Genomic DNA, 27805 nt, shown 5'->3' on the forward strand with positions numbered 1-27805 from the left:
ATATAACATTTACACTTTTTTTTCTCTTCAATATGTCATGGCTAGAAAAATAACCAATCGATTAGATACAGTGATATTATTACATATTATTTTAAATGACTTAAAAAGTTAGTAATAAGTATACTTAGCTAAAATACAATATGTACAGATTATTACATTTTTACGATTGGAATATTTGAGTGATATTAATATATAATATATTATATTATGCTCGTTTAATAATGAAATAAAAATAGCATTGAGATTTTTTTTATTTAAAGAATCTTAAACCCTAGTACAGACTAATAATATTATCCTATATTATATTCCTGCAAATAAATTATTCATTAATTGTTTGTAAGCTTTTTTCGCCTCTGCGTGAATGTCCACACCACCTGCAAACGTTGCTATCAAATTAAATGTAGTTAAGACAGTCAGCAGTCATATCTCTACACTTTTTTTCCAAAGCATATCATTTGTAAATGTTTCCCATCTTTGGCGGAATACAAAATGACATGGTAATTTGTACAAAAACATTTTAACTTTTATATAATTTTATTACATTTGTTTGCAGACAGATGAACGTAGTTCTGTACTAGGTTTATAAAACAATATTAGTAACTGATATTTTTATATGATACATTCTAATGGTGACTTAGAAACACCTCATTAATGAGTTCAATAAATAATTTAAAAAACCTGAGTCAAAATGACTCAAATATTAATTTTTTTAGACTTAACATTCTCATACTGTTTTTATTTTCACACTTTGGGAAAGAATTACATCATTAATATGTAGTATAATGAGTTTGCCATGAAATGATTAAAATGTACAGTAGTATTTGGTTACCCCGATATTCAATTATTATCTCCAGGTTTACTCTATTCTGAAAAAAATTAACAAAACAAAAATACATTTTTTCCATTATTTTCGAAAGCAATATATTATATTATAACAGTATGTATTCTATGTTAAATACACAGTACTTATGCTACACGTATACAATGCCATTTTTTGGAAGTAACATACTTAACCTAATTGCTACTTATTCAGTACGATTATCGGACTTAACACCTAATACATTTAAGTATACTATGCTTAATATGTAAAAATGGATAACAGTTTCCTTCAAACTGGAAATAATTACAGTAGTAATAAATGCACCGTATATATAAGTAAACATATTGAATAGCACAAGTTGAAATACTAACCTAAAAATATTATTTTTACCTTTATAACTGGCCCTCATCATAGATTCGTGTTTGGAGATTTCTCAGTATTAACTTTCATAAAATATGTAACTAATATTGTATATAAATGATAAAATGAATCGTTACAATAATTGTTTATTTTACATTTAACTCTATACAATAATTGATATTATTTGAAGAATATGAATTTAAAGTTAGATTTAGAAATAAATTGGCATTACGAAGTTTAAATTTATCTTAAATTTAAAAGTGGCATGACGTTTCAATCGATGTGTGCAAGAATTGAAATTCATTCAGTGTCTCAAAGCTGCTAATCAAACGTAAAACGACATTGTATTATTTTTATATCCAATCTGCGTTATTATTTAATGTTGTTCGTGTTTCGAGAACGTGAAAATGATGATTTTTTTTAGAGAACTGAAGCTTCTGTGGCCCTCGCAGTCAAATTGTTATTTCCCGCTACGTTTTCTCCAGCGTGACTCGAGCAGTAAAATTTCTTGTGCGCCATGAATGTTGACATGTATTTGAATGAAATATCACAAGACTTACAGTATTTTGGACCAAGCTTTGTGCTTTCTTCCAAGATCTCTGCTTCAGAGACAGAAATGGCTAAATCTTTACTATTTTCTTTTTTTATATCGTCTGACTCGATCATGACTCTTATATCTTTTTTTGTGTCATCGTCTTCTGTGTTTTTGATGTCGATGTCTGCCTCTGGAGCCTCTTGCTTTACAATAACATTTGGTCTTATAGACTCTTCCTTGTCTAGTATGACTTTGGTAATATGGGTATCATTTCCATTGAGAACAAGAGATTCTTCTCCTTCGCCTATTAGGGATAGCCCTGGTGATTTGGTCCCTGAAGTACTATGAACTAGTCTAGCGTGCCTGACGACGTTCCCTTTGTATGTTGAGCTGTAGTTGCAGGAATCGCAATAATGCAGTTTGTCTGATCTGGTATCAAGACCCGGAGATGGCGTTGGCGGAGGTGGTGGTGCCAGGGGTACTCCGATGGGGGGTGGGGCAGCCTCTGAACCTCGCGAAGCTTCGTCTTCTAAGATGCAAGTGATAAAGTTTTCCTCCTTAAAAAAAAAACAAACACAAATTAGTATGGCATTTTAATAATACACGTTATAGAATGCATGAATTTTTTTAATTTTTTTTTTAATTGGAATTTAGAAGAAATCAGAGATATCATTCAATATAAATTTTAACAGTTAATTTGTTAAGGTTTGAAAATTATTGACTGGGTACACAATAATTCAATTTTTCAAAAAATAATAGTTTTTGAACATTTTTTTACCACAATGAAAAATACGACAGAACGTTTTAGGTGTTGTAGGACAATACCATACATATTTTGTTTCAGAATATTATGGCAGTACAAAAGTTATAATTATATTTACTTCTTGACACCTGCACATCTGTTCTATACACAAGACTGCTATCGGCGGTTATCGAGGGTAGTTTATCATAGGGTTGCATTGAGGTATTATAATTGTTACAATAAGTTAGCCGTCTAAACAGTCAAAACTGTCTATCTCGCTCTAAAATTTAGCACAGCCAAGTGAGATGCTGCTGAGCACTTATTATAACAATTACAACCAACTTATTGTAAAAATTATAATACAAAAAATATGAAAAACTATCCTCGATAGCCGCCGATAGTGGCTGATAGCAGTCTTGTGTATAGACTATAGAATAGATGCGCTTGAATAGCGTAGTTATTAACATTTTATTCATGACATGTGTTCACCTGAAAGTGAAAGTGACTTCAACTCTCAATCGATGTAAAAATCTAGGATTTCATAATATATTATGTCACATTATGTATGTTACTTTTTTCAAAATAATATATTTCCATAATGAATTTTTAACATTGTTAAATCTTGAATAACAAAATAATTTAATTAATTAATGCCAATTTACAGAGAATTACAGTAGATTCATAATGAGTACTTAAATAGTTAATTATAAATTTTACGTAACTGTTAGATAGAAGCAAGTGCCTACCATTATTTTGCACAAAACGGTTACTTTGTATTTATAAATAATGATTTACTTTCAACTCACTTGCAAATCAGAAGCTCTCTTTTGGAAGTGCATCCTGATGTGTGTCCTCATCCCACGCAAAGTGTTTCCTTTGTATCGACATATGGTGCACCGGAAGGCTTTGACGCTGCTGTGCGAGTCCATATGCCGCTGAGCAGCGCTAGCCGTGGCACTCACAACATCACAGCAAGGACAGCGCCAACCACCTCCTTCCGAAGTCACGACACCCAGTCCACCTGTATTACTACACACGTGCCCATTTTCCATTATTCCTTTACATTTTTGACACTTTCGTAACTCTGGTTCCACAGATTTTACCTGAATCTCTGATCTCTTTAAGCAATAATAAGATTGATGTGCTGTTAAATTGTCTAGAGACGTGAATTTGATACCACAGGCTGCGCATATCAACTGCTGGTATTGGGTGATGGGACTAGTTTTTCCGGTCACATTGTTTGGACTAATTGGCGGACTGGTTGTAGATTTACTGCCGTCGCCATCTTCGTGCTGACCTCTGGCGGAGCAATAATGCTTTTTATGTGCTAAGTAATTTTCGTATTTGCAAAAAACAATATTGCATTCTTTGCACTTTGAAACGCCCTGCTTCACTAATATTTGAGGAGAGTTTTGAAGCCCTGGAATTTCGGCTGCAAGTCTCATTGCAATTTCAGGTGTCATCAATGATGCTCCCGATCGCAATAGCAATGGATGAAGTGAAGGAGGAACGGAAAATGGCATCATCTGAATTGGAGTTTTACATTTTGGACTTAGCTGTATACTTTCATCTGAATTAGATTTAGGGGTTAGCGTAGTCCGCTTAGGGCTATTGCTTCGTGATTCTTGATATTTCCGCTTCGGTGAACTACCCGAATTGGGTGAACCACCTTGTCTTGGCGATGGTGTTAATGGCGGCGAGCCAGGTAATGAAGGAGCGCAAACGATCTGCTCCGGTGTTATGGATTGTTGCAATCGATTTTCTTTCTCATGTTCGTCTATATCCATTCCAACATTGTTTCGGTGTGATTCAGGAGTTCTTCGGACACTCAAGTCTAAGGGAATCGATGGATCTGTCCGACAAATTTGTGTTTCGCGTGCTTTATTAACAGATTTCAAAACTTCTGTAGGTGTGTTCATTACGGTTGCTCTTGAAACCGAAGAAAAGGCATGAGCCATAGATTGTATTGTTCCATTCGGCATCAAAAAACAAGGAGTATCGGGATTAGATAGTCCTGGGACGGTTGAGCCCGCTAGTACACTAGCTCCCCTAAATAATGCATATGGTACTATTAGAATTGGGTTTGTAGGTAGAGCGAGAAGAGGCTGCGATGTATTCGAAATCGAAGCAGGCGATGGCGGTGATTTGCAGACGTCATTCGGTGATGGGGGCGCAGATCCAGAAGTACACGAAGACCCACTTTTTACTGCAACTGAAGGGGCCGCAGATGCGGTCGAATTGGGAGTAGACTTAACGACTTGTCTGGTGCTACAGTAATGCATTTTATGTGCTCTGAATGTTTTGGTAGAACTGAATCTGATATCGCAATCAGCACAATATCTATCTTGGACTAGTTGTTGAATCGGAGGGGATGATAGATCTGGATTAACATCTCCATTCGATGCTGTTGAACTTGGCAATGACGGAGGGCTCGGAGACACGGAGTGCATTCGCATATGTCTATTAAGACTGACTTTTTTGTCTGCACTGTAAGAACAATGGGTGCACGTATACTGTTTACCAGTTCTTAGCGCTTTGTTAGATATCTCCGACGTCGAATCATCATTAGACAAGCCAACATTACTCGTCGCGTCTGCTGCTGATGATGTTTTGTCGTCAGCTTCATTTGAAGGTTTTGTCACTCTATGCGAGCAGTAATAAGTTTGGTGAGCTTCGAGGGTACTGAGAGATGAGAATCTGATCCCACATGGTGTGCACATGTACAGAGGGACGGATAGTTGTCGAGGAGTAGAATCATCAGTCACTCGCGGTGTTGAGGATACAGGGCCTTCTACCGGGAACGGCAGAGGGAATAATCCGGCTGCGAGGGCAGACTGCAAGGCGGGAGGTAAAGCAGACTGCAAAGCTGGTGGTAATGATGACATAAAGTCGTGAGCTGGCGGCGGAGTAGGGGCTGGCCCTAGCGATGATGCGGGCCTGGAAGTGTTTCCTACAGCAGGATCTGTAGCCAGACTTGCGTTGAGTCTCAGCCGCGGCAGAGGAGGGCTTGAAGCTGGCACCTCGGCAGGCATGGCCTCGCCGTCGTTTCCCCATTCCTCGTCTTCACCTGGAAGAGAAAAAATCCTTAGTTAGATTGGTTGCCATTGTTTGTAAAATACCCATTGATGCAAATGATTATTTTTTAACTGTCATATTATGTCATATCACACGTATATGATCAATTTAATATACCAATATAAATCTTATATTATTTGAGTATGTACGCATGTTATATTCATAAAAAAAACGATTTTTATTACAATTATAATATTATCTTAAGGATGGGAAAAATATTTAAGTAAATTATTACTTTCCACCTTCCGTCCATTGTAACAGGAATGAAGGATTCAGGTGTAAATGATTATACATAAGCCTAACCAATTGAAAGCTACTTAGGAACCTAATTGGACAATCAGGTTTACTAAGTATTATCATACAGTATTGTTACTAATCACTTGGTTACCTATTTACTTACAGGATATAGATAACTAGCTACAATAGCTGCCCGTAGCAGTAGTGACTGACATCCATAATATTACCATTGCTATCAGTCAGTCGCAATATAATCGGCAAGTAAATAATAAACAGCAATAATTTTACATATTATCAGCACTGTCCCCGCCCCGATATATATTGAAAGATAATAAATTGATTACATAAATGTACCTACTACACCGCGAAATGAGGGTTGCGTACAAAGCAATGATAATTTATCGCTAATGAATTCAATACTGGCTTTAAAATACTTTTGCATAAGAGAGGCGAGCCTGATGTCGAGCCGAGCCCGTTTGGGAAAACAGATCAGAGTGCATTTTTTGCGTGTGACGAAGTTGCGCGCGCCGATGTAACACGTTTGGCATGTGACGGAAGTTGCGCGCGCCGATGCAACACATAATTTATTATTATGATTATATTCATTTCGGTCTCAGGGGTAAATACGCATGCGCATAGTGTCATTTGGTAAGTCGTTCAATACAACCAAGTAAACAGCACGTGTTGTAAACATAACCAATATTGTGTTATAATAAATATATATGTTTATAAACAAATTTCTGGAGACTAACATTCTACACTGGTAATTTATATTCATAAAACTTTATTTATATTGGAGTGTATATTTATTTTTCGTTGTAAAGATTGTGTATCAAGATTTGAGGCTATATTTATGTAAGTATTATTTATGAGTAAAAATTATATATCAATAAATAAATAAACTTTATGAATGTTGAGTTGGTAAATAATTCAAAAAATATATTAAAATTTGTTTTTTTATTAATTCATCATTGGCACTTCTGAATCGAATATAACCGCTGTATGGAAAATATGAGTTTTGATCCAATACAATAATTAAATTACAATTATCATGTGCTATATGAGACACAAATGAATCGCGTACGTTTTCATCAACCTAATCCACTTAGACTCTGGTAACGGCTTATTTTGTTTTGTAACTCCAAAGAAGTATAACTTCTTACGCGCATAGATAAAGTACACACACCGATTTTTGATAGCTTGATTTCTACGAGGGAAAAATTCTCAAGTTACCCCTAGTAAATAATAGTGGTTGTAATTTAGATGAGTTAGGAAAATGGTGTTTTCCAAAGATGCCACATTATTGTTATCAACGCAGGCAGAACCCGCAAGTTAAAAATAATAATGTATGAAACACTACATAACGCATCTAATAAATACGTAAACACCCGATGACCGGCGTAGATACCCGATCGGCGTATTAGGAATTAATAAGCCTGAATGGGAGTTTTTAGTGCAGGGGAGATAGAGATCTTTAATTAGAGCTGGGAATGTGAGATGGCGCGATTGTGATCTTCACTATCATCGTGTGGGTATTATGGTGGACGGAAAATAATTAATAAACGGATGGACCGAGCGGACGGGGCGATAACATCCGAGCTTCTTGAATAATACATCGTTTCGCTGAAGATCGTCTTATTACCCGGGCTCTTTTTTCTCGCTTCTTCAAATTAAAACCAGACCGCTCGCCTTTTTGGTCTTTTCACGTCGCGGAGTGATAACAAAAAACAAATATCTATGGTCATCGGATACTAGAATATTATTGTATTGATTCGATACCAAACATATTATAATAATCGAAATTGGGTATAGTTCGGTTATGAGGAATACAGCGGCAAACCCTTTTGAAAATAACTGATATACTGGATTATTTGTAAGGTTAACATAACCTAACCTAAACTAACCCAAACTAACAAATAATCCAGTATATCGTGTATTTTCACAATGTGTTTTCCGTTGTATTCCTCATAACCGAACTGTACCCGAAATTCTAATGGATTTAAGTTTTGTACTATTCCATGTGAGTCGTTTTTTTGCGACCAAGGTTTCGCCTTTCGGCATCTTCAGGCGCTGTGTATACTCACCAAAGGCAATCACACACTGACAACAAACACTCTTAACTCTAACTTATATAATAAATCAATACAATAAAGTAGGTAAAAGCTCCGTTAGGGACCTAAAAATACTACACTCGCTTACTCTTGAAGAATGAGATTGGCGAGACAGTCAGCAGTTTTACGTGTAAACAGACAGGTAGAGTTATTATCGCGATAGTTTAAAATACACACTATTGCTGCAAATAAATCCATGCACGTATACTATGCTCCCACGGAGCAACTGAAATCCGACGGAACTGAAACTAAAATTACAACCAGTATCTAGCTAATGTATTTTAATGGCTGCTCGCTGATGGCAAGACTGAAATCTTTCAGTTTCAAAACAGTCGCGAAGAGACGCGACATGCTAGTCACGCGTTCTCTCAAGTTTCCAGTCACCGTAAAATAGTGGTACCAATTTCAGTAGATTCGGTGAAAAATCACATTTTCTTACCAAAATTGGTAGCACTGCGTAAGAAGCGTCATGCTTTAAAACCCATAACAACCTAAGACGTCAAAAGTACAAGATAATCAAAATTGAAATAACCTAATTGTATTCGAGTAAACGCAGCAGCGTACGTGTTGTCAGTTATTGTACAAAACAGCTGATGGTCCAGTTTGACAGTTTGAGGTTATGTGATTATTATTTCAAGTGGGTTTCAGTAGCGCCGTGTGCGAAACATCACATTGGCCAGTTTATGAGTTCCATCACCAACCAGTTGCGCCGTGGGAGGAGGGCCTAAGCGACAAGCGTGCAATCGGGTAGTTGGCAAGACGAATAATCACGTAAAACACAGAAAAATGCATATATTATAGGCATGGCGCCCACATGGGAAGGGCTGACAGGGCTCTAGCCTGGGGGCCCTGGCTTAAGGGGGGCCAATTGACACAAACACACGTCACAAAATTGCACTAATGGTAAAAACATATCGTCTGCGGCGCTATTTCACTTAAAGCATAATTCAAAATATGTGGTTATGCGATGCAATTTTTGATTATTGTTTGTTATTGTCGATAACTCCATATTTCAAGTGGGTGTATTAATAATAAATACACAAAAACGCTAAAAAATACCCATTTTTTTACCTCGAACACTATTCAAAATACACAACTGTAGATAGTCACACTGCCTTTAACTTTAACGATAGGTAGGGGGCCCCGCTAAAGAGTCTAGCCTGGGGGCCCGCTTCAAGATGTAGGGGCCATGATTATAGGTTATGTAAACAAATTGAATAAAAATAAAATAATGATTTTTTTACCGATACAACTAAAGAAATATAATCGCTTGATTCGAAAATCGAACAGCTTTCGAAATTCCTAAAACGGAATGCGTATAAAACTCCTTCAGAATCAAAATTATTTAGTTTTACAGTTTGGTTGCTTTAAAAAAACTCTAGGAACACAAGTTTGCATTTTTATTATCGCATAGCGCAATATAGCAAAGTGTATAATAATTATGCAACAAAAAAAACGATCCAGTGGGTCTATTCTATGCTTATCGACCGCTAAAGTGATAAATTGATAAATAGTATCAAACTTAGGGTAGGTTTGTATCAAAATATTAGCACTTATTGTAACAATTACACGAAGCCGGTTTTTATTGTTGCAATAAGTGCTATATTTTAACAGCACCTATCTTGCTGCTGTTAAAATATCGCACTTATTGCAACAATAAAAACCGGCTTCGTGTAATTGTTACAATAAGTGCTAATATTTTGATACAAACCTACCCTAAGTTTGATACTATTTATCAATTTAGTGTTCGATAAGTATAGAATAGACCCAATGGAAAGGTTTTGTTAACAATAATTGTTACCTGTTATAAAAAGTTGTTCGAAAAATGTGTGGATCGACTGAGTAGGTTTTTCTTTATCAATAGATTAATGCAAAAATGGTGTTGTCCCGCATAAAATTATGAATAAATTACGATTGTTTAATTTAAATTTTTGTCAAGATAAGCGTAGCGTCAAAATATACATACAATTCAAACACGCATCGCGAAATATTTCACTAGTCGGTATATATTTTAATAATATTATGTACACCCACCCATAAAATATCTTATATTGCCCTCAGGTTTTTCAATGAAATGAATCAAATTCAAAATAATTTTCCATAAGAAATTATTTTTAACGCTTGGGTTGCTAATAAAATGATTAATTAATCAACGATGTTAAGGCTATACCTTCTATCTAACAGTTAGGTCTATCTATCCAAGATGTACTGTAATACTGCAGATAGACATTTCTTCCACCTCATAAATGAGTCGATGCAGATAGACACTATTTCCGCGTCAAATTTGAGCACTTTAGGATTTTTTTCGTAGAACAATAATATTTCAATTCGATCCGTCACCAAATTTTGTACAAAATACCTACACCAATAACCCAGAATTCGCCAAAACTGCAGATAGATACTATTGTCAGATCACCGTCGATATTTCGTCTATATTCCATGGTATGCATTTAAATATAAAAGTATAAAAACACAATATACTAAAAATCTATATTAATCCAGACACCATTTACGAATTATTACATTTAGTAATTATTATCAGCTATGAGAAATGTTGAAGAAATCATCAGGATACGTATGTATAATGTATGTAGGTAATAGAAATTGTACCCAGAAGAACGATAGTTGAATGATCATAGCACTTGTCCAGCATGTCAAAGACCCAAGTTTTTGTAATTTTTCGAAGTGGCGTATGTCGATGAAAAGCGTCTTTTATAAAGGTACCCACCAATGACATTATTAATGGACAACTCACTCAATACAGTAGCTAGCAAGTAAATTCGCGCATAGCGATATTCGCACATGTATAGGTAGATGTCACGCAATTTCCATTATGCGATACCACGCATTGGGAATTTATAGCAATATCACCTTTATTGTAATGGCGTTAGAACAGTGTTTCCAGTGTCAATGTTCATTTGAGCGAACCCGTTCAAACCGAACCATTCGGCAGACAGACAAAAAGCATCGGGAATTTATGGCAATATCACCTTTATTGTAATGGCGTTATAACAAATTATGCCATTCGGCAGACCCGACATAAAAGTGAGTGTCATTTTTTTCCAGATGCTTTGTCTATATTAATGTCATTGGTACTCCGCATAAATTGTTATTATAGGTGTTGTACAAGTTATATTGCGAATGTCTGACAGATAAATCCATTTTACACATGAAATGAAAACGGCAATCCGCGATAATACGGCGAATCATATTTCCATTAGCGCCGTGAATCCTAAATCGATGCAGCCTCTTTATCAATCACGCAGGTTTAAAGGATCGCGACTGAGGCGTTCGGCGATAGCGTGCGCCACCAGACGTAGCTTGTGGCGGGGAAAACAGCATAAACCACTCACTCCATGCGGAATAATTTATGCGAGATTGCAAACGTTATTCGTTACTCCCTCAGCTGACAGATAAACGCCGCAAATGGACATTGAATCAACTGCAACGCTCATCTTACGAGTTTAACCGATCACGAATCCATGTTCGGACTAAATACATACGAATATCGGTGAATCGTTTGAAAACAAGGATGCCAACACTATCATGTTTTTTCAACGTTGTTTACATAGTTGGTAATAAGTGATAATTTGTAATATATATTTAAAATTAGAACGTGTTCCCTGATGTGGCGAGGTTTATCAAGTGTATGCAGAGTCAAAATTTAAAATTTTACCAACCGGATCGCTCGACAATTTTCCAAAAATATTAACATATTTATATAATGATTTTAGCGTTATAGACCTGGAAAGCTCAGACGGTCAAATGAAATAACAAATCGGATTTCACAACACGTCATGAATATTATTTTTCACCACGATTTTGACAACTTTCGTACAAACTTAAAACATAATCTTGAATGCTAATCTCGAGGATGTCACGAACCTGTTGTGTTCCGGTTCATTTCGAGCCCTAAGTGTCAGTACTGTAAATCATGTATTTTTTTTAACACTACAATAGGTCATGAGGCCCAATGATAGTAATGTAGTGAAACAGTACCTAGTGTAATAAGTAAAATAAGTGAAACAATCGCAAACACCCATGATTTAAGAAAATCACATAAGTAAATATATTGTTACCTCACAAGGAATCGAATCCGGATCCCCTGGATGAAAAGGCAGCGCCTTACACAATGGACTACGAGAGCCGCCGTATAGAAATGCTATAGTTTGTGGTAGAGATAGAAAAGGAGATGTGTAATAATAATAGCATTAAATCGTTTGAATTTGGTTACGGACGGATGGTTAATTATATAAAAAAGCGGGCTTGTATCACTAATACAAGTTGTTTTTACGTCAGTGCGGTACTGGAAAATAACAAATTACAACTCATTAACATTAGTAACCCCTTTTCAGTTTCAGTTTCATACATAAAAGCTCCACCAGCAATGAAAATAAATACGATTTTTAAATAATCAAGTTGATATAACGCAATAATTATATTATGTAGGTAGGTACCTACAGTATTATGTTTGGACAAGAATTATTTATATTATATATTATTCGAAAGATGCAAAAATTAAAATTAAAACTATATGAATAAATCACAAATTTAATAATTTATTTATTAAGAAAACAAACAGTTACATTTCGAATACAAAAATATGTTAAAAAAAGAATAGTGAAATTATATAAAAATGTCTTGCATACGCCGCATTCTCGAATGATTAGAAACAATTAATTATTAAATTTCTAATTTTATTATAGATAGGTATTTTTTTTTCTTCCACTTCCACTTTGAACACCAAAATATTTATAATATTTTGCCCATAGTCTACGTACTCAATTAAATGTGAGTTTTGTTTATTATATTTTTGAATCATCGTTTTATTCCTGGAAATGCACGCAAAAAAGACAAATGCAAAATGAGCACAATCTGAAGTGTGCAGTTGCCTCGTATTTAACTGGGGAGTGAATGTGTAATCCAGTGTTACCACTGCATTAAACGGAGACTGTATCTCAACATCCTAAGTGGTTCGAGCAGGCAACATTATTTATTTTTCCTATCATTTCCCGCCGCCTGCAGGAAAAACATGATGACGTGATGATTTAATAGCATTAAGAGCACAATGCAAGAGAGGTGGGTGTGCAAGTTAACACAATTAGCACGGATTTAGTTTTAACATTTTTCATAAAACCTTCACATTATATTTACTTAATTAATGGGACCTTTTAGTATTCTATACTATATAATCACAAATGAAGTTACACCCTATAATATGCGTTTTAAAATGGAATACATCATGTACCTATGAGTTAGTTATCCTTACATGCAACTCTTTTTTATGTGATAGAGAGACGAGGAGCAAACGTAGGTAGGTATATCTCATACTATGTAGGTATTATCTATATATCATACAATATTATTACATTTTACACGCTAAAATTAATTACCAATTAATTAAGTAGTTTCCTAATTAAAATTAATAATATGTATTATGGAAATAATAGACAAAGCAAATCAAAAAGAAGATTGTTGAAATCATAGAGTATAAATTAATCAAGTTTAGTTTGAATTTAGAAAACTCGCGCGGCCTTTAACTTTAAAAGAAAAAGAAAAGTAAAGTGCAACTGTCACTTGGAGTTAGTAGGCAGTTTAGATTTTCTGCGGTAACTGGCGCTTTAATGAAGACATTAGAAAGGGTATCGCAATCAGAGTTCACGTCTGTTGCCTACCTCCCACATGAGACAATTGCAATACTTGCTTACGTGGAACTGGCATTTCATATGTAGAGTGTAGACAATGTGGGACAGTGGTAGAAAATGCAGATTGAGCCTAAATATTTATATAAACTCGAAGGTGAAAAAAAGTGACTAAAACTAATGTTTATATCAGCTGCAAGTAATTGTGAATTAGATACCCATTTGTAGTGAGAATCACACATGTCTTTTGTAATTTATCTGCTAGGGTCACACTGACATAAAAAGTCCTTTGCATTTATTTTATAATCCAAAAATAAGTTCTTTAAATAATTAACTACATCATTGTTTAGGTTTAGATGAACAATTATTACTAAAAATACTCAATATTGCCAATTGTAGGGATACTTATTTTGTTCTAAATAAACATTTGGTTAATAAACCGGTCATTCTTAAATTGATATAATAGTAAAAAAAATATGATTCCCTGTTGTTCAATTTCTTTGTTTCTCACAGGATAGGTACCTACACTTCAATGGTATAAATTAGTACGTATTTTTATGGGAAACATGCTACATTTTTAAACTACATTTCTAACTTGAAAATGGACCTATTTTAATATTCACGAGTTATGAGTAGGGCCCGGATTTATATGCTAGTGCATGTTTTGTTAGGGTGTATGCACAGCTACGAGAGTTGCACAGAAATTTGTTTTGAAAGACACAGAATCCAAAAATTAAATTTTATTGTGCATATAAATGCATATTTGAGACGTTAGAGCATATTTGAGACATTAGTGCATATTTCATAAATAAATGCATATTTTAGAGCTTTTGAATGTATAATTTTAGTTTTTTTTAAAATTATTTTATCGAAATATAACTAAGTTAGGAAGGAAGATAGTTTAGATGCACTTGCATTTTTAATGCCATCTCCGAGCTGTGGGTTTAACAGTGGAAAAAGTGAAGTCAACTCGGGCACTATTATTTAAAGTTTGCCCAAGTGGACGTTTAGAGGTAGTTTTCCGCATATAAACAAAATACTGACAGATACCTATGCGGAAAAATTTAATGCCAGAGCATAATATTGAAAAAAATAATGTAAGTACTTATTTTTTTTCTGGCAAAAAACAGAAAATAGTATTTAGGAATAGTTAAGTGTGTCGTTTTTGTTTTTTAAGTTATGTTTGGTTTACATTGCATTTATTATTCAATTATTTGTAGTTACTTGTGAAAAAACTATTTGGAAAATTGTAATTGATTAACTTTATATTCTTTGTTTGTGTTATTTGTTCTGATATCGTATTATGTTGAAAAATTATAAACTAGTTTTTGTCAGTAATATTGGGTAAAGTGGGTATTTACAATTTTTTCCCACAAAAAATGACAATTTTTAACTGCATATTTCTTCGGTTTTAGTGCATATTTTATTGATTTTAAGTACATACGTGCATGCATATAACCATGTTTTTGTTGCATACAAATCCGGGCCCTAGTTATGAGTTATGACAGTGTTTAAGTTGTTGACATATTTAAGAAACTCATTTTAATTTGTTAGATATATTTTAGTGTAATAAGTAGTTTGGTTAGAAGAATAAAGTAATTATTGTATTAAGTGCTTTTTCGCAGACATTATTTAGGTTTGAGATACGAAAGTATTTTATTAAATCAGCAACAAAAAAAAATCCAACCATATCCATAACTCTCAAACGACCATATCAGATTTCTTTTAAGATGTTGCATTGTATTAATTAAAATACAAGACAATATCGTGTAATACTAGTTCCACTAAAAATATTAGCCAGGAAAAATAAGTGGAACTAGTACTACGTAATATTGAGTTTAATTTGAATTAAAACCATATCAGAGTTATGACAGTATTTTACTGGGTGTGACATAGGTTCATTCCCTACTTTCCCGCCGTTATATTTAATTTTAAATCATTTTTGCTAAAAAAAACAATTGAATGATAATTATTGTTAGCAATGTTGCCAGAATGTAAAGAATAAATCAGATGGTACAAATAAATTGCCACGTTTTGTCGTTACAGCGACTAAGTAAGAGATCACGGTGCCATATTATTTCCAGATCTGTATTGCCCTCAACCGCAGTATACAATATGCAGAAACTTGCAACCAGTTTGCATTAACATCGAACTAGTTGTTGCGAATGACTTCATTATTGAATACACGCTTTACTGACACCTGTATTGAAAATAATGTATTGTTTAAAATGCATAAAATTATATTCGTGAAGTAACGATTTAATTTTAAGCCATGATCGGAATTTTAAACACCCTGGTATATATTGATCATCGTTGGATCTTATTTTACATATTCATAAGAAATTTACAGCGGTATGTACCTAGCGACTGGATACAAATCGTGCATTTTTTAAATACAATATTCTGATAATTCATTTTTTATGGAATTTAATTAATCAATGTCTAACATCACAAAGATACCTATGTTAAAATATTAAATTTAATTAAAAAAAATTTGACGAATGCACATTCTTTTATTATATTGAATAGAAATAAAGAACTACAAGTACAGACGTTGAAGAATGTAATTATTATTTTTTTCTTAAGTAATAAATATAAATGTATATTAATCAATGTAGCGATTTCGTGCGAAGCCGTGTACTTCAGATAGTTTCAGTCTGTAGCCATTCTACAGATAAGTGTGTAGGTCTGTATATAGAATATAGATACTTCTCTTATATAGAATTAATATTTTTGTCCAGAAACCTAAAGGGGCCCGTAAACGAGCATCAAAAATTGCAGATTGCCGATAAAATTGCCAAAAAAATGGTGCAACTATTGCCAGTTGCTGGGCAATGTATGACTCGTCATCAGTGTCGGGCAAGTGAGGCTGATGTATTTTGTGTGTACACGTGGCAACAACGGCCGGCAATGAAGTTTCTGCACCATATAAATAATCACATAAACAATTAATCCAAAATGGAAAAGGATTTGGACCGGGTCCTACTTTTAAAGAAACGTGAAACACTAAGTAATATAAACCAGGAATTAGTTATTGATAATTATTTATTTAAAAACTGTCAAAATTTGACGTTTAGTGAAATTTGATGTTTGTGCAGCTTTGTAGTTGGCCTTTTCATATTAGGATCATTATATTATAGTTTAGATTCGATGTACCATAGCTCCGGAGGTAAATAAACCTCATTAATAAGCTCAAATACCCTGTCATTTGTCCATTTATTCATTGTACGTAGTGTGAATTGACGATTAGTAATAACACCATAATAATATTAATAACGACACGGCGAAAAATTATAACAATGTATTGTCAAATCGGCTGTCACTAATGTTTTATTGTTGCAAGGGGTGAGATCAAAAACATAGACGCACATATTATGCAGCAGAGAGAGAATGAAATAGATTTATCTAGCAATTTGTTATTGCCATATTTTCATTGAGTTCGATATTCGATATATCGACCAACGATGTTTCCAGAAACAAAGGCAATAGATGTAAAGTTTCGGCAACGTAGACTAGATTTTTCGTATCTTGGGGAACTATTAACGGCGACACAATTGCCGTATCAAATTGCCGTAAAAATGGTTCGTTTACGGGCCCCTTAAGGTTGCTAAAATGAGATATGCGGTGTTATAAAGTCTTGATATGCAGTCATAATAAATCAACATCGAGATGTCGTTCAATTTCAACAATCTACAATAATTTACTCCTGATCGGATGCCTTTTACCGTTCTATCATTTTAAATTCTATGTGGTAGGTGTATTGAAAATGAATCAGCTCCTAATCTAATTGTATCTGACAATGATGGCAATATTATATTTCTTTCCTATCGGATACTGCCAGATTACGAAAACGAAATAAAAATTTGCCATTGTTAAGGAAACCGGTTATCGTTTATCGTGGCTAGAAAGTAATTTTCATAATTGGATCGCGTCCTATTTTTCGCACGAACATGATATTATTATTTCATTGTGTTTTCACCTAGATGCATACAAAATCACCACTTATAAATATTAATTATACTAAATGTACTCACGTTTGAGTAAGTATACGTCACACGGCATTTTCGAGACATGGAAAATCGTTCCCCTAGTATACATATGGAAATATGTTTAATTTATTTTATTACATCATAGTTAGTTTTTTTTTCTCGCAACTGCAATCAATTTAGAATAGCAAAAATATTACCAAAATACATATAGTTAGATCTTTTGTGTTTCACGTATGTATATAATATGCATTTGAGACGCGGCTCTCGTGGTGTAGTGCGTAAAGCGCTGGCCTTCCACCCGAGAGTTATGGGTTCGATTCCCGGCGAGGACACAATATTTATGTGATTTTTTCAAAGCTGGGTGTTTGTGATCGTCCAAAATTACTAACAACCACCTTGTACGAAAAAGCAAGGACATGGTTATTAATAATTCTATAAAAAAAAGCATTTGTGACAGAGACAGTAAATACAAGAGAATGGTAGAGGCTAGACGCTATTGAAATGTGGTGCTGGAGGCAGATGTTGAGAGTTGAATCAAATCAAGAATGTCAAGGGTTTTCCACTGACACTGCGTGCCGTTAAATGCCTAGAGAGACGGAGCCAAGCCGTGGAGAGGACTGTCCGACTGCTAAATCATCCGGGTCGCATTCCTCAGTCATGAGGATGAATATGAATATGATTAAGAGCATTCACCAGTGAAACGGCAAATAATTTTCAACAATAGACGGGACGTAATTTCGCACTCGTTGCCAATCGGAGAGCGATAGTCGAGCCGTGAGCACGTCAATTTGTTTTGTGATGGCGTCGGAGGAATATATTCTTAAATCGTGTAAAGATGACTAAAAAACGTTACGCATTTACTCGAAAAAGAAAACATGTCAATGAATATATAAATATTATTACTAATATAACAATAAACATAACATTAAATGGACGCATGTTGAATTTTTATGGCAAAATTTTTGTTCGTCACGCGTCGTTTGCACAATCTGCGCGTCGCGTAGTCACGATCTTTTTAGACCATGCCTCAGTTTATAGCCTTAAGCGATAGCAATTGACAGACGATCAATTTAATAGAGTAATTTTCATATCACCACATACTTACCTATTTATGTGTGAAACTTGACTTAAACGTGTAACTGATGTTAATGAAATAAGCAGTTTATTGAAATATTGTAGTAGGTATATATTATCTCGTACACAGTATATTAAATGTCGTTATTTTTGTCATATGAATCGTATATATTATTTTGAATATTTACGCTTTACTTATTGTCCTTCTAATACTAAAAACATGTATATAAATAGCAAAATAGTCAATACTATTATTCTTCTATTGAAACTTGCAGTAGGGTTAACACCTCCATATGTCATATCAGATCCCCAACGTCTTCGAAATTGAGCATCCTTCTACCTACGTATCTGTTGAGTTGGTCCCTGCATCATGAGTTGGAATAAATCATACTTCTAATTGTGGAAAATATGGCCAAAGTATGCAGCTTTTCTTCGCTTGGTGGTAGCGATAAATTACTTTGTCGTCTATGCGCGTCTTAAATTACCCTCGTCGGTAATTTGATCTACCCAGTATATCTTCATGCAACGCCGTCACAGCCACACCACGAAGGCATCCAGTCTACTAAACTTACTAACTAGATATAGAGAGGAGGAGATCTATGCCTTCAATGGATCCCGTCGCACATCGGTATTGAGGGCAATGAAAAGGCGGATGATCTGGCAAAGGAAGCTGGCCATTCAGGGGTACCATATCAGTGGATACCAGAAAACCTGGACTGGAATGAGGCTATAAAGAAAATGGGCCAAATTATGTGGATAGATTTTCACTATAGGGCATTATTAGAAAAGGGGAAATGGAGTAAGTCTATTCTACCATCACCACGAGAGGTGCCCTAGTTTGTAGAGTCTCCTTTGACGAGGAATGAGCTTAAGTTAATACTGAGGCTAAAAACAGGGCACACACTGGGCAAAAGATTTGATGTCCTCATGGGAAGAAGCGAATCGCAACTCTGCGATGAATGTCACGTTTTAGAGGACATTGTACATATAGCACTACAATGCCCTAAATATGAACTGCATAGAGTATAGCTGCGAATTGCGGATATCTATGAGAATGTCGACGAATTGAAAGGTGTCCTGGCGGTGGGTAAGACGGAAGAGCTAGGCAACATAGTAAAGCTATTTAACAGAATAGGAGTGAGGATCTGATCGACGGATCCCCTTCTAAAAGAGAAGAATCGAGATATGATAGCGAGTCGCAGTCAAAGCCTCGGTAAAATCACAAAAAAAAACTAAATAGAGAAATTGTCATTTTTTTCGAAATAAATAATGCCATTAGGTATTAAAAATATACAGTTTAATCACACGAAGAATCTCTGTGAAGAAGAGGTGTATATTATTGGAAAGTATTTTTTGTAACAAAGTCCTCACGGGCGATATGGCGTCGCGATAACAAAACATTTACCTGACCCTCAGGATGTATCCATTGATGTTTAATCAGCAGACCGAAAGAGTATTTTAATTCACACCTCGTTCAAACCACAATCGGATGATCCATCTAATTTACAGCCCGTCCTCTTTCCTGATTTGTGAGCCTTCCTTTCCCTTCTTCTGCTGTTGCAAAAGCCACCTCTGAATCGATCGCTCAAATGATTGTGAACACACAAATGAAAGATCCCTAAAGACAATGATATTATTTCGCCAATGGAGATACACATAAGTCGGGTTTCAATGAAAATACGATTTTTCATAATATGCAGGCTGATGTCAGAAAATTTTTGTTACGAAATCTTGATTGACTGTATCATTAGTCCACGATTATTTTAACCTATTACCAAGTATCAACGTAAGAAGTAAAATTTAATAAACCCATACATTTTTAAAAGTATTATTTTATTGGATATTATATTGATTTAATTTACATTATTCATTTTAAAATGTGAGTCAACATGGTTTAACATTACTTTTGATACCCAACTATTTTTCTTTATACCTATAGATTACTGCCTTTAGAATCACTTGGTGTATTTAACTAAAAAATTACAAAATTGCAAAATGTGAGTTATGACTCTAGGCGACTCAATTATTGAAGATATTAGTTTCAAAGTCGGTAACCTTTATTATTACTTTTTTAATTCATTTCTTGATTCTGATTCTGTAAGAACTTATCTATCAAAATATCTTCTCGAAAAACCTTGCGAAGTCAACGGACTTCTGACTGCGAAAGCCGTATGCGTTAACTAGAGTCATAACTCACATTTTTCAATTTTCTATTTTTTTATCATCGTATCACGTATCAATATATTTAAAAAAATAGTTGGATATAAAAAAATCACTATTAATTATGTCTAAAATATTTCCAAAAATTATTTGCATTTTTCTCACATTTTCACGGAGAATTTTACATCTTAATAAGGGGACATATTATATTATGAGATCCATGTATACTTTAAAAAATTCAAATCGACAATGTCACACATATATTTGTCATGATGTTTCATTACTATATTGTGATTAAGAAAAATAGTGCGAAATATAGTGTTTTTTGCGATTTATTCAAAACTTCTTGATTTATGGAGAATGTGAGTTTTGACTCTAGGCGACTCTTATAATAGGTTTAAATTAACGTGATTGTATTAGTCGACTGTTGATAAAATTAATAAACTATATCACTTCGTCTAGTACAGTTTGTAGTCTTATTGAGATATTTTAGACCGTCTTCTTCAATCCCTTTGTCAGTCATTAGATTTCTTTCTAAATCTAGCAACCCTCCATTTGTGTAACCCATTTGTGAAACGCTGATATAAATAAATAATTTATTTGTATTTCAATACAATATGATCAGACATGTGAAGGATTTTAGTGGTATCATGTATATATTATTACACTTTGAATAGGTAGTGGAAACCAGTACTCAGGAATTAAAACATTCGTGACTTACGCGTGTCTCTGTGGAGTCAGTTGAGATCAGCAGAATCTCGAGACCAGGTCCGCAAGTCCGACGAGCTCATAATGAAAACATTTGCCAGTTGCTTTAAAAAAAAGACGCGAGTCCATGCGCTATGTGGCTGAGACGATACCATCAAATTAGTATGAGAGGACAAAATAACAATTGAAAGTATGTTGCAATGCAGGGTGACTGCCGGTTGTCATGTAAATAGATGATCCATATAATCTATTATAGAACACACATAATTCTGAAAACACTCATGAGAAAATATAGCCAATAGAAAAAAGTAAGACACTCGAATCGAACCTGCGTCTCTTTGGTTTCGCGCCCTCTTTTTTCGAGTGTTTTCAGAATGTTCAATAAATAGAATGGTACATTCTTAAAATCTCGTGAATTATTCGTTGAATAAAAAAAATAGTTAGTTAATTTATTATAATAAAATATAAGAGAATTACCGTTTTTTTCTTAACGTACGCATATTATGGGTATTTACTTAAAAATCTAAATCTCTAATAGGACGTATTCAGACATTGAAGTAAATGGCCACACCAAACCACATTCGTCCCTCGTCACACCATAACTTAATCAGACGTAAAAATGTATCCTTCGTTTGGATATAAAGCATCAGTATGTTTTTATGACTAGAAATGTCTCGGGAGCAGTTACCAAAGACTTAGGTCACCATGCAGTTAAGTGTGCTTTGACTGAATTTAGATAACTTAAAATTAAAATGTACATTGAAGAGAAGAGCACATAGACACAAATTTAAAAAATCTCAACGTTGACACTATGGCGCTAGATTTTTTTAAATGCAACAATATTGGCCTTTGTGGCGACCAGGTTGGACGGTCCGATGGGCCCAGTAGCTGGTTGAACTGTCGTGAATAGTGATTCCCTTTCCACATACATGTCAGGATTTTGCAGACACTTACTGCGATATTAAAGAAACTTGATTTAATTAAGTTAATTAGTTAATCAGTTATCGTGATATAAACTTATTTTTAAGTGTATAATGGTAGCTAGCTATTCGACCAAACCGCTGAGTCTATCCGCTGGTACAAAGACACATTGAAAAACATATCATGTATTTTATGGGATTGTGCTGGCTACATGGGTGGAACATGGCTTCAGAGACAAGTATCTACCAAGTACGCTACCGTGGATTTGAAATCTCTATGTTTTTTTTATATTTTATATATTATATTTCATGAAAATGACTAGGTTATTAATACATTTTCCTTTAAATTTGTGGATATAATAATAAAAAGATGAATTGTACAGGTAGAAAGAAATATCAAAAGAAAAAAATAATTGAAACCACTAATGTATGGTTGTTAAGAAAATTTCCGCAAGATTAGCATTGTATCAAAAGCTTCATCACCTTGGATTTCGGTCCATTCGATATTCAAAAAGAAATAATTAATTATAAACATAAAATGAATAAAGACCATGGCCCCCACAAGGGGGGGCTGACAGGGCTCTAGCCTACGGGCCTGGGCTCAGGAAGGGCCCGGCGTGACGAGTCGCCCGATAAGTGAGATAAACACAGACCACAAATTTGGTCTAATTAGTAAAAAAAAGTCGTTATTTTAATTATTTAATTATGTTAGTTTAATAATTGTTAATAATTATAATATTTGATTGTACCATGCAATTTTTAACTGTGTGCCGATACTCGACAACTCCATAATTCAAATGGATGTACATATTAAAAACACAAAAAATCGCTAAAAATACACCTTAATTTTACCGCGTACACCATGGAAAACGCTGCTGTAGCGCGTCACACTGCCTTTACCTTTAGCGATAGGTAGGGGGGCCCGCCAAACATCCTAGCCTAGGGGCCCGCTTCAGGATGTGGGGGCCATGATTAAGACACTGATGATTAGGCATATATTCGAAATTTTAATTTAATACTTGTTAAGTGGGTACAATTTCTAAATTTCATATTCGATAATATTCGACAAATAAAAAATTATCAATGAGATATTTTTTTTTAAATTTTGGGTTGGAGTAAAAAAATATTCATTCACTAATTAGTATTGATTCGATAAATTCAAATTTTAACGAAAGTAATGAATTTTTCATTTAACGAAAAAATATGAGATTAATAAAATCCTATTAATATTATATTATGTTCCAAATACTGCTCAGAAATGTGGTGTTCCCATTTTCCGGCCTTGTAAGGGCCCCTCATACGGTTACGCCCACCAGCGATGCTTATCAGCGATCCGCGAGCCAGCCGACCTCTGCCCCGCTGCTCTCGTCTCCATCGATCTTCAACTTCGCGTCTAATGTTGACCATGGCGTTTGGAATGGACATAACCCGATGTTTGCTTTCCGCTGAACCGTGACACGAGATAAAATTTTCTTCCACCCACATTGATTCATTTAGTTACTAAATTATAAATACTTTCCTATGATGTTGTTACTTGTTAGCACACATTCAGCTCATAAAAATACAGCATTTTAATCATTGTAATGCATTGTTACAATAAATCGAAGGAAATTAAAAGAGATACTGATAATTGAAAGCATACAATTATTGTCATGTGCATCGGTGACTAAAATGGCTTCAAAGATAAATATGAGATTGTAAATTTTACACAACCGCGTTTAACATTCTGTAAAAGATGATGGCTTTATGGGGACGAAACGATCACGTGACATGAAATTGCAGAAACGGCCACGTGCATAATATAATACCGGATGAGTTACAAGTTACAAGCAATAGGTACGCCCCCCTTGATGACAGTCACGTTCCGTGGGGGTAGGCAGGTCATGCGTTGTATAGGGACGGTACATTATAAAGGGCGACGAGTGAATGAAAGAATTAAAAACTTTTAAAGAGTAGTAACGGTTTTCCACGAAGCAGACGATTATATCGCTTCATTATAAATACGCCATTGTTAAAAAAAATCGAACCATAAAAAATTCTTACAACATAACTATTATTGTAATGTAATACACATTGTAATCGTAATAGCGGTTTATAGTATAGGGGAATTGCTTTATTTATAAGAAAGTAAATGATGTGTATGTAAATTTAAAGATTTTTATGTATTGGTCTGTTTAAGATCTTTTTAAGAATTTTAAACTAAAATAATGAAAAGGGATGGTGTTATAATTCTGTTTAAGGGCGGCGCTTTGCCCAGGGATGTCACTGCCTGAATATAACAAACACTTGAAACATAATTTTTATTTTAGATTAGTAGATAAGAACATCATATGGGCCTCCACAGAATAGAGGGTGTAATAACAGGTTTTTTTATTGTTTTAATGAGAAATTAATGTGGGCCACTGTCCATACTCTGACTTCAATTCAAGACTTCAAGCCCGGAATCCACGATAAGCCGATGCGGTAGCCGTTTGGTCGTTGCGGGCGTATATATGTACAATATACATAATAATAAAAATCGCACCAAACCAAAAATGGACGCTTATAATAATTTTGCCAGTTCATATCTCCAATTTTAATCTAACTTAACCGCGCGGCTTAAGCGTCGGCCTATAGCGTCGTCGGTCCCAGGTTCAAATCCTGGGTCTGGCAAGTACACATATTGTTTTTCAATTTGTGTGTATCAGGTTATGGACCTAATAAGTTGAGCAAGTGGCTGACATCCATTTCTCGTAAAAAAACAAAATCTGTCAATACAAACCTCTCACTCACAAACACTCTGTGGAGGCCCATATGAACTTATTAGGATCGGAGATGGTCGGAAAAAAAGTCAATGTAGCTTAGTCCGTTGATTATTTTCCTCTTTTGATGTAGTTGTCACCATGTTTTCTAGGTGCCTTGGATGTGTCTTGATAATATAATTACAGATTGTTTCATTTACGTCTTTCATAAGCCATGAAATGCACGATTTAACTACTTGCCAGAGATTTCCATGATTAAATAAGCTTCTCTAAAGAAAAGGGTATTTCCCAATGGGAGGTGTGCTCAATTCGATTTCGCCGATTCGATCAAGCTTGAAAGTTTCTTAATATGCTTTATAATCTGTCACGACCGGTCGCCATTCTGGGAATAACATTTTAATGAGTGCCAACATAACAAATAAAATGTTGTGAGATCAAGCTCTGACCGTGTTGAACGCTGAATAAATTAAAAATTATCGATTGAATATGGGATATGTCACGGGCAACATTATATTTTTCTATTCTATTTTCAAATAATAATAATAATATAGTACTTATAGAGTTTACTATACCAACGATGATTATTAGAGTAAACATAATTGAGGTGGTGTGTAGGAGTAACTATTAATGACATATAATTAAAAAATAGTTAAGAGAATTTTTAACATTGCCACATAATATTATTTTATGTGCGAAACAGAATTAAAATAATATACAACTGCTTTGTATGAAAAGATGTAAGCATTTTATTCCTAATATCAGAGATGGTATGTGAAACATCAATAATATTTTGATAGTAGGTAACCGTATATAATTTTAATAAAAATATTCTCTTTGCTTGGTTGTTTCCTCCCGGCTGAGGATCGTGACTAACGTGAAATTCAGTCAATTTCTGAGCGACTAAGACTATCCACCCTCTCACATCTTACAGAGTGAAGGCTACCCCTAGTAAACTCCTTCACTTTTCCCCTGTTTAACCTTCCACGGATGCTACCCAAAACCACCAGTCTCTCTTTCAGTCAAAGCCAAAGAATACGTCCAAAAACTGCAGTATGCATCTCAGACATATTGTCGAGAGAGTCGAGAGACATTTCTTTATTTGGAGTCTCTGCATGATCGACTGGTTCGATCTGTCCAAAAAATAATTAAATAGCTTCCACTTCATTGCTCTCAGAGTTCATGACATAGCACTGAACAAACCATATGGAGAACACCAATGTTTGCAGGAGCAAAATTTTCATGGGAATTGAAATTCCTCTCTTCTTCCATATATTAATAATAGAGCGATAACTATGTTCAACCAAATTGCTTCCACTTGCGTGAGGGTGAGTTTAGGTGGACGCTATTTTATAAATTCTTAAAATAAGGTCTCCTTAGCAAACTTGCTGTACTTATTTTAACTTATATTTTCACTGCTTTTGTATGTTTAAATTATGTTCTCTTTTTATATTTTCATTTTTATAGCTTTAATTACTTTTTTCTTCTTATTTATAATAATGTTACGTGTCATGTTGTGAACGTCTTAAACTTATATTGTGTAATGTCCACAATATGTTAAGAAATAAATTGAATATAAATTTAATTGAATTGAACGTGTAATCGCATTTTTTGCAATATTTTTGCGCTTTTGTACTTCTGCTTCACATCTGCATTTTGTGCAATATGGGCACGGCATTAGGTATCTCAAATAATAAAATTGTACTTAAATTTTGATAAAGTTATACAATTAAAACAGGAAAAAATCTTAAATTACTAGTATTAGCCAGGTACCTAGTTTCTGATGAAGAAACCACCTCACCTGCTTCGTGGAAAACCGCTACTAAGATAGGATCTAATAAATTTCAATAGGTATTACATGTTCATATATAACATCTTATATTTCAATTTAAAACTATTCATCACTCACTCGACCATAGACTATTTTTTAGCGTAGGTATAGACAAAAGTAACGCTTACTATTCTACCATATCAGAAAATTTCTTCCTTTGTCTGGCGCGAAGCTACGTTGTTTGAACATCAGTTCTCATTTTCTTTCGAGATGCACTCACAAGGTGGCAGCACACGTCGCAGCTAACTAAAACGCGACATTTCAATTGAGTCGTACTAACCTGTCGGCGTTGTAACGACACGCCGCTCGGGGAGCAACACCGACGGGCTAATCTTCAACTCCGGCTGACGTCCGCGCCCAAGGGGTTTAAGCCACAGATGACGGGGCGGGGTGACATCTGCGGGTGGCTTGTTTGAAAACATCAACGGGCGGCGCAAACGGGCTAACTAACATACACGGAGTAAACATTTCGTGTGGTTAGTGACACGGTTGACGACAAATAAGGCGCATTTCAAAATGCATAGAATTTTAACGGCAGTGACGCCTAGTATTTATATCTGCGAAATGAGTAATTATTTTCTTTTCCTCTATCTAGTCGACAGTAGGTAGTTTTTAAGTCTCGCCAAAAGGTGGCAGTACTTCTTATGTAGAACATTACATTTTTTGGTAGTGCCACGAGATACAGAGTAGAATACATATAACAAGTGTTCGAATTTTAAAAATTTAAGCCCGACTTGCGCTCGTCACTGCTGTACAGTTCGAATTTAAAAAATATTATTTCGAAATCGATGACAGATAAACAAAACAAATGAAAATAGCGTTGCTGTCATTCGCATTACGCATTACCTACTGAAAGATAGTTG

General features: G+C 34.7%; 1 protein-coding gene across 2 annotated transcripts in view; it reads right to left on the reverse strand.

Annotated features, from left to right (window-relative positions):
• Positions 1–1505: 1505 nt before the first annotated feature.
• The window catches only part of ush (Zinc finger protein ush), a 566541-nt gene continuing 540241 nt past the window's right edge, over positions 1506–27805 (reverse strand). For both annotated transcript variants that reach the window (XM_085955234.1, XM_085955236.1), the window contains exons 2-3: positions 3264–5524; positions 1506–2272 (exon numbers count right to left, since the gene is read on the reverse strand). In XM_085955234.1, the coding sequence (XP_085811360.1) occupies positions 1601–2272; positions 3264–5524 (2933 nt within the window). In that variant the 3' untranslated portion in view covers positions 1506–1600. The remainder of the gene's footprint in view (positions 2273–3263; positions 5525–27805) is intronic.

Source organism: Rhyacophila brunnea, unplaced genomic scaffold (assembly GCF_057557595.1).
Source record: "Rhyacophila brunnea isolate RB1 unplaced genomic scaffold, BYU_Rbru_1.0 scaffold_5, whole genome shotgun sequence".
Lineage (NCBI taxonomy): Eukaryota > Metazoa > Arthropoda > Insecta > Trichoptera > Rhyacophilidae > Rhyacophila > Rhyacophila brunnea.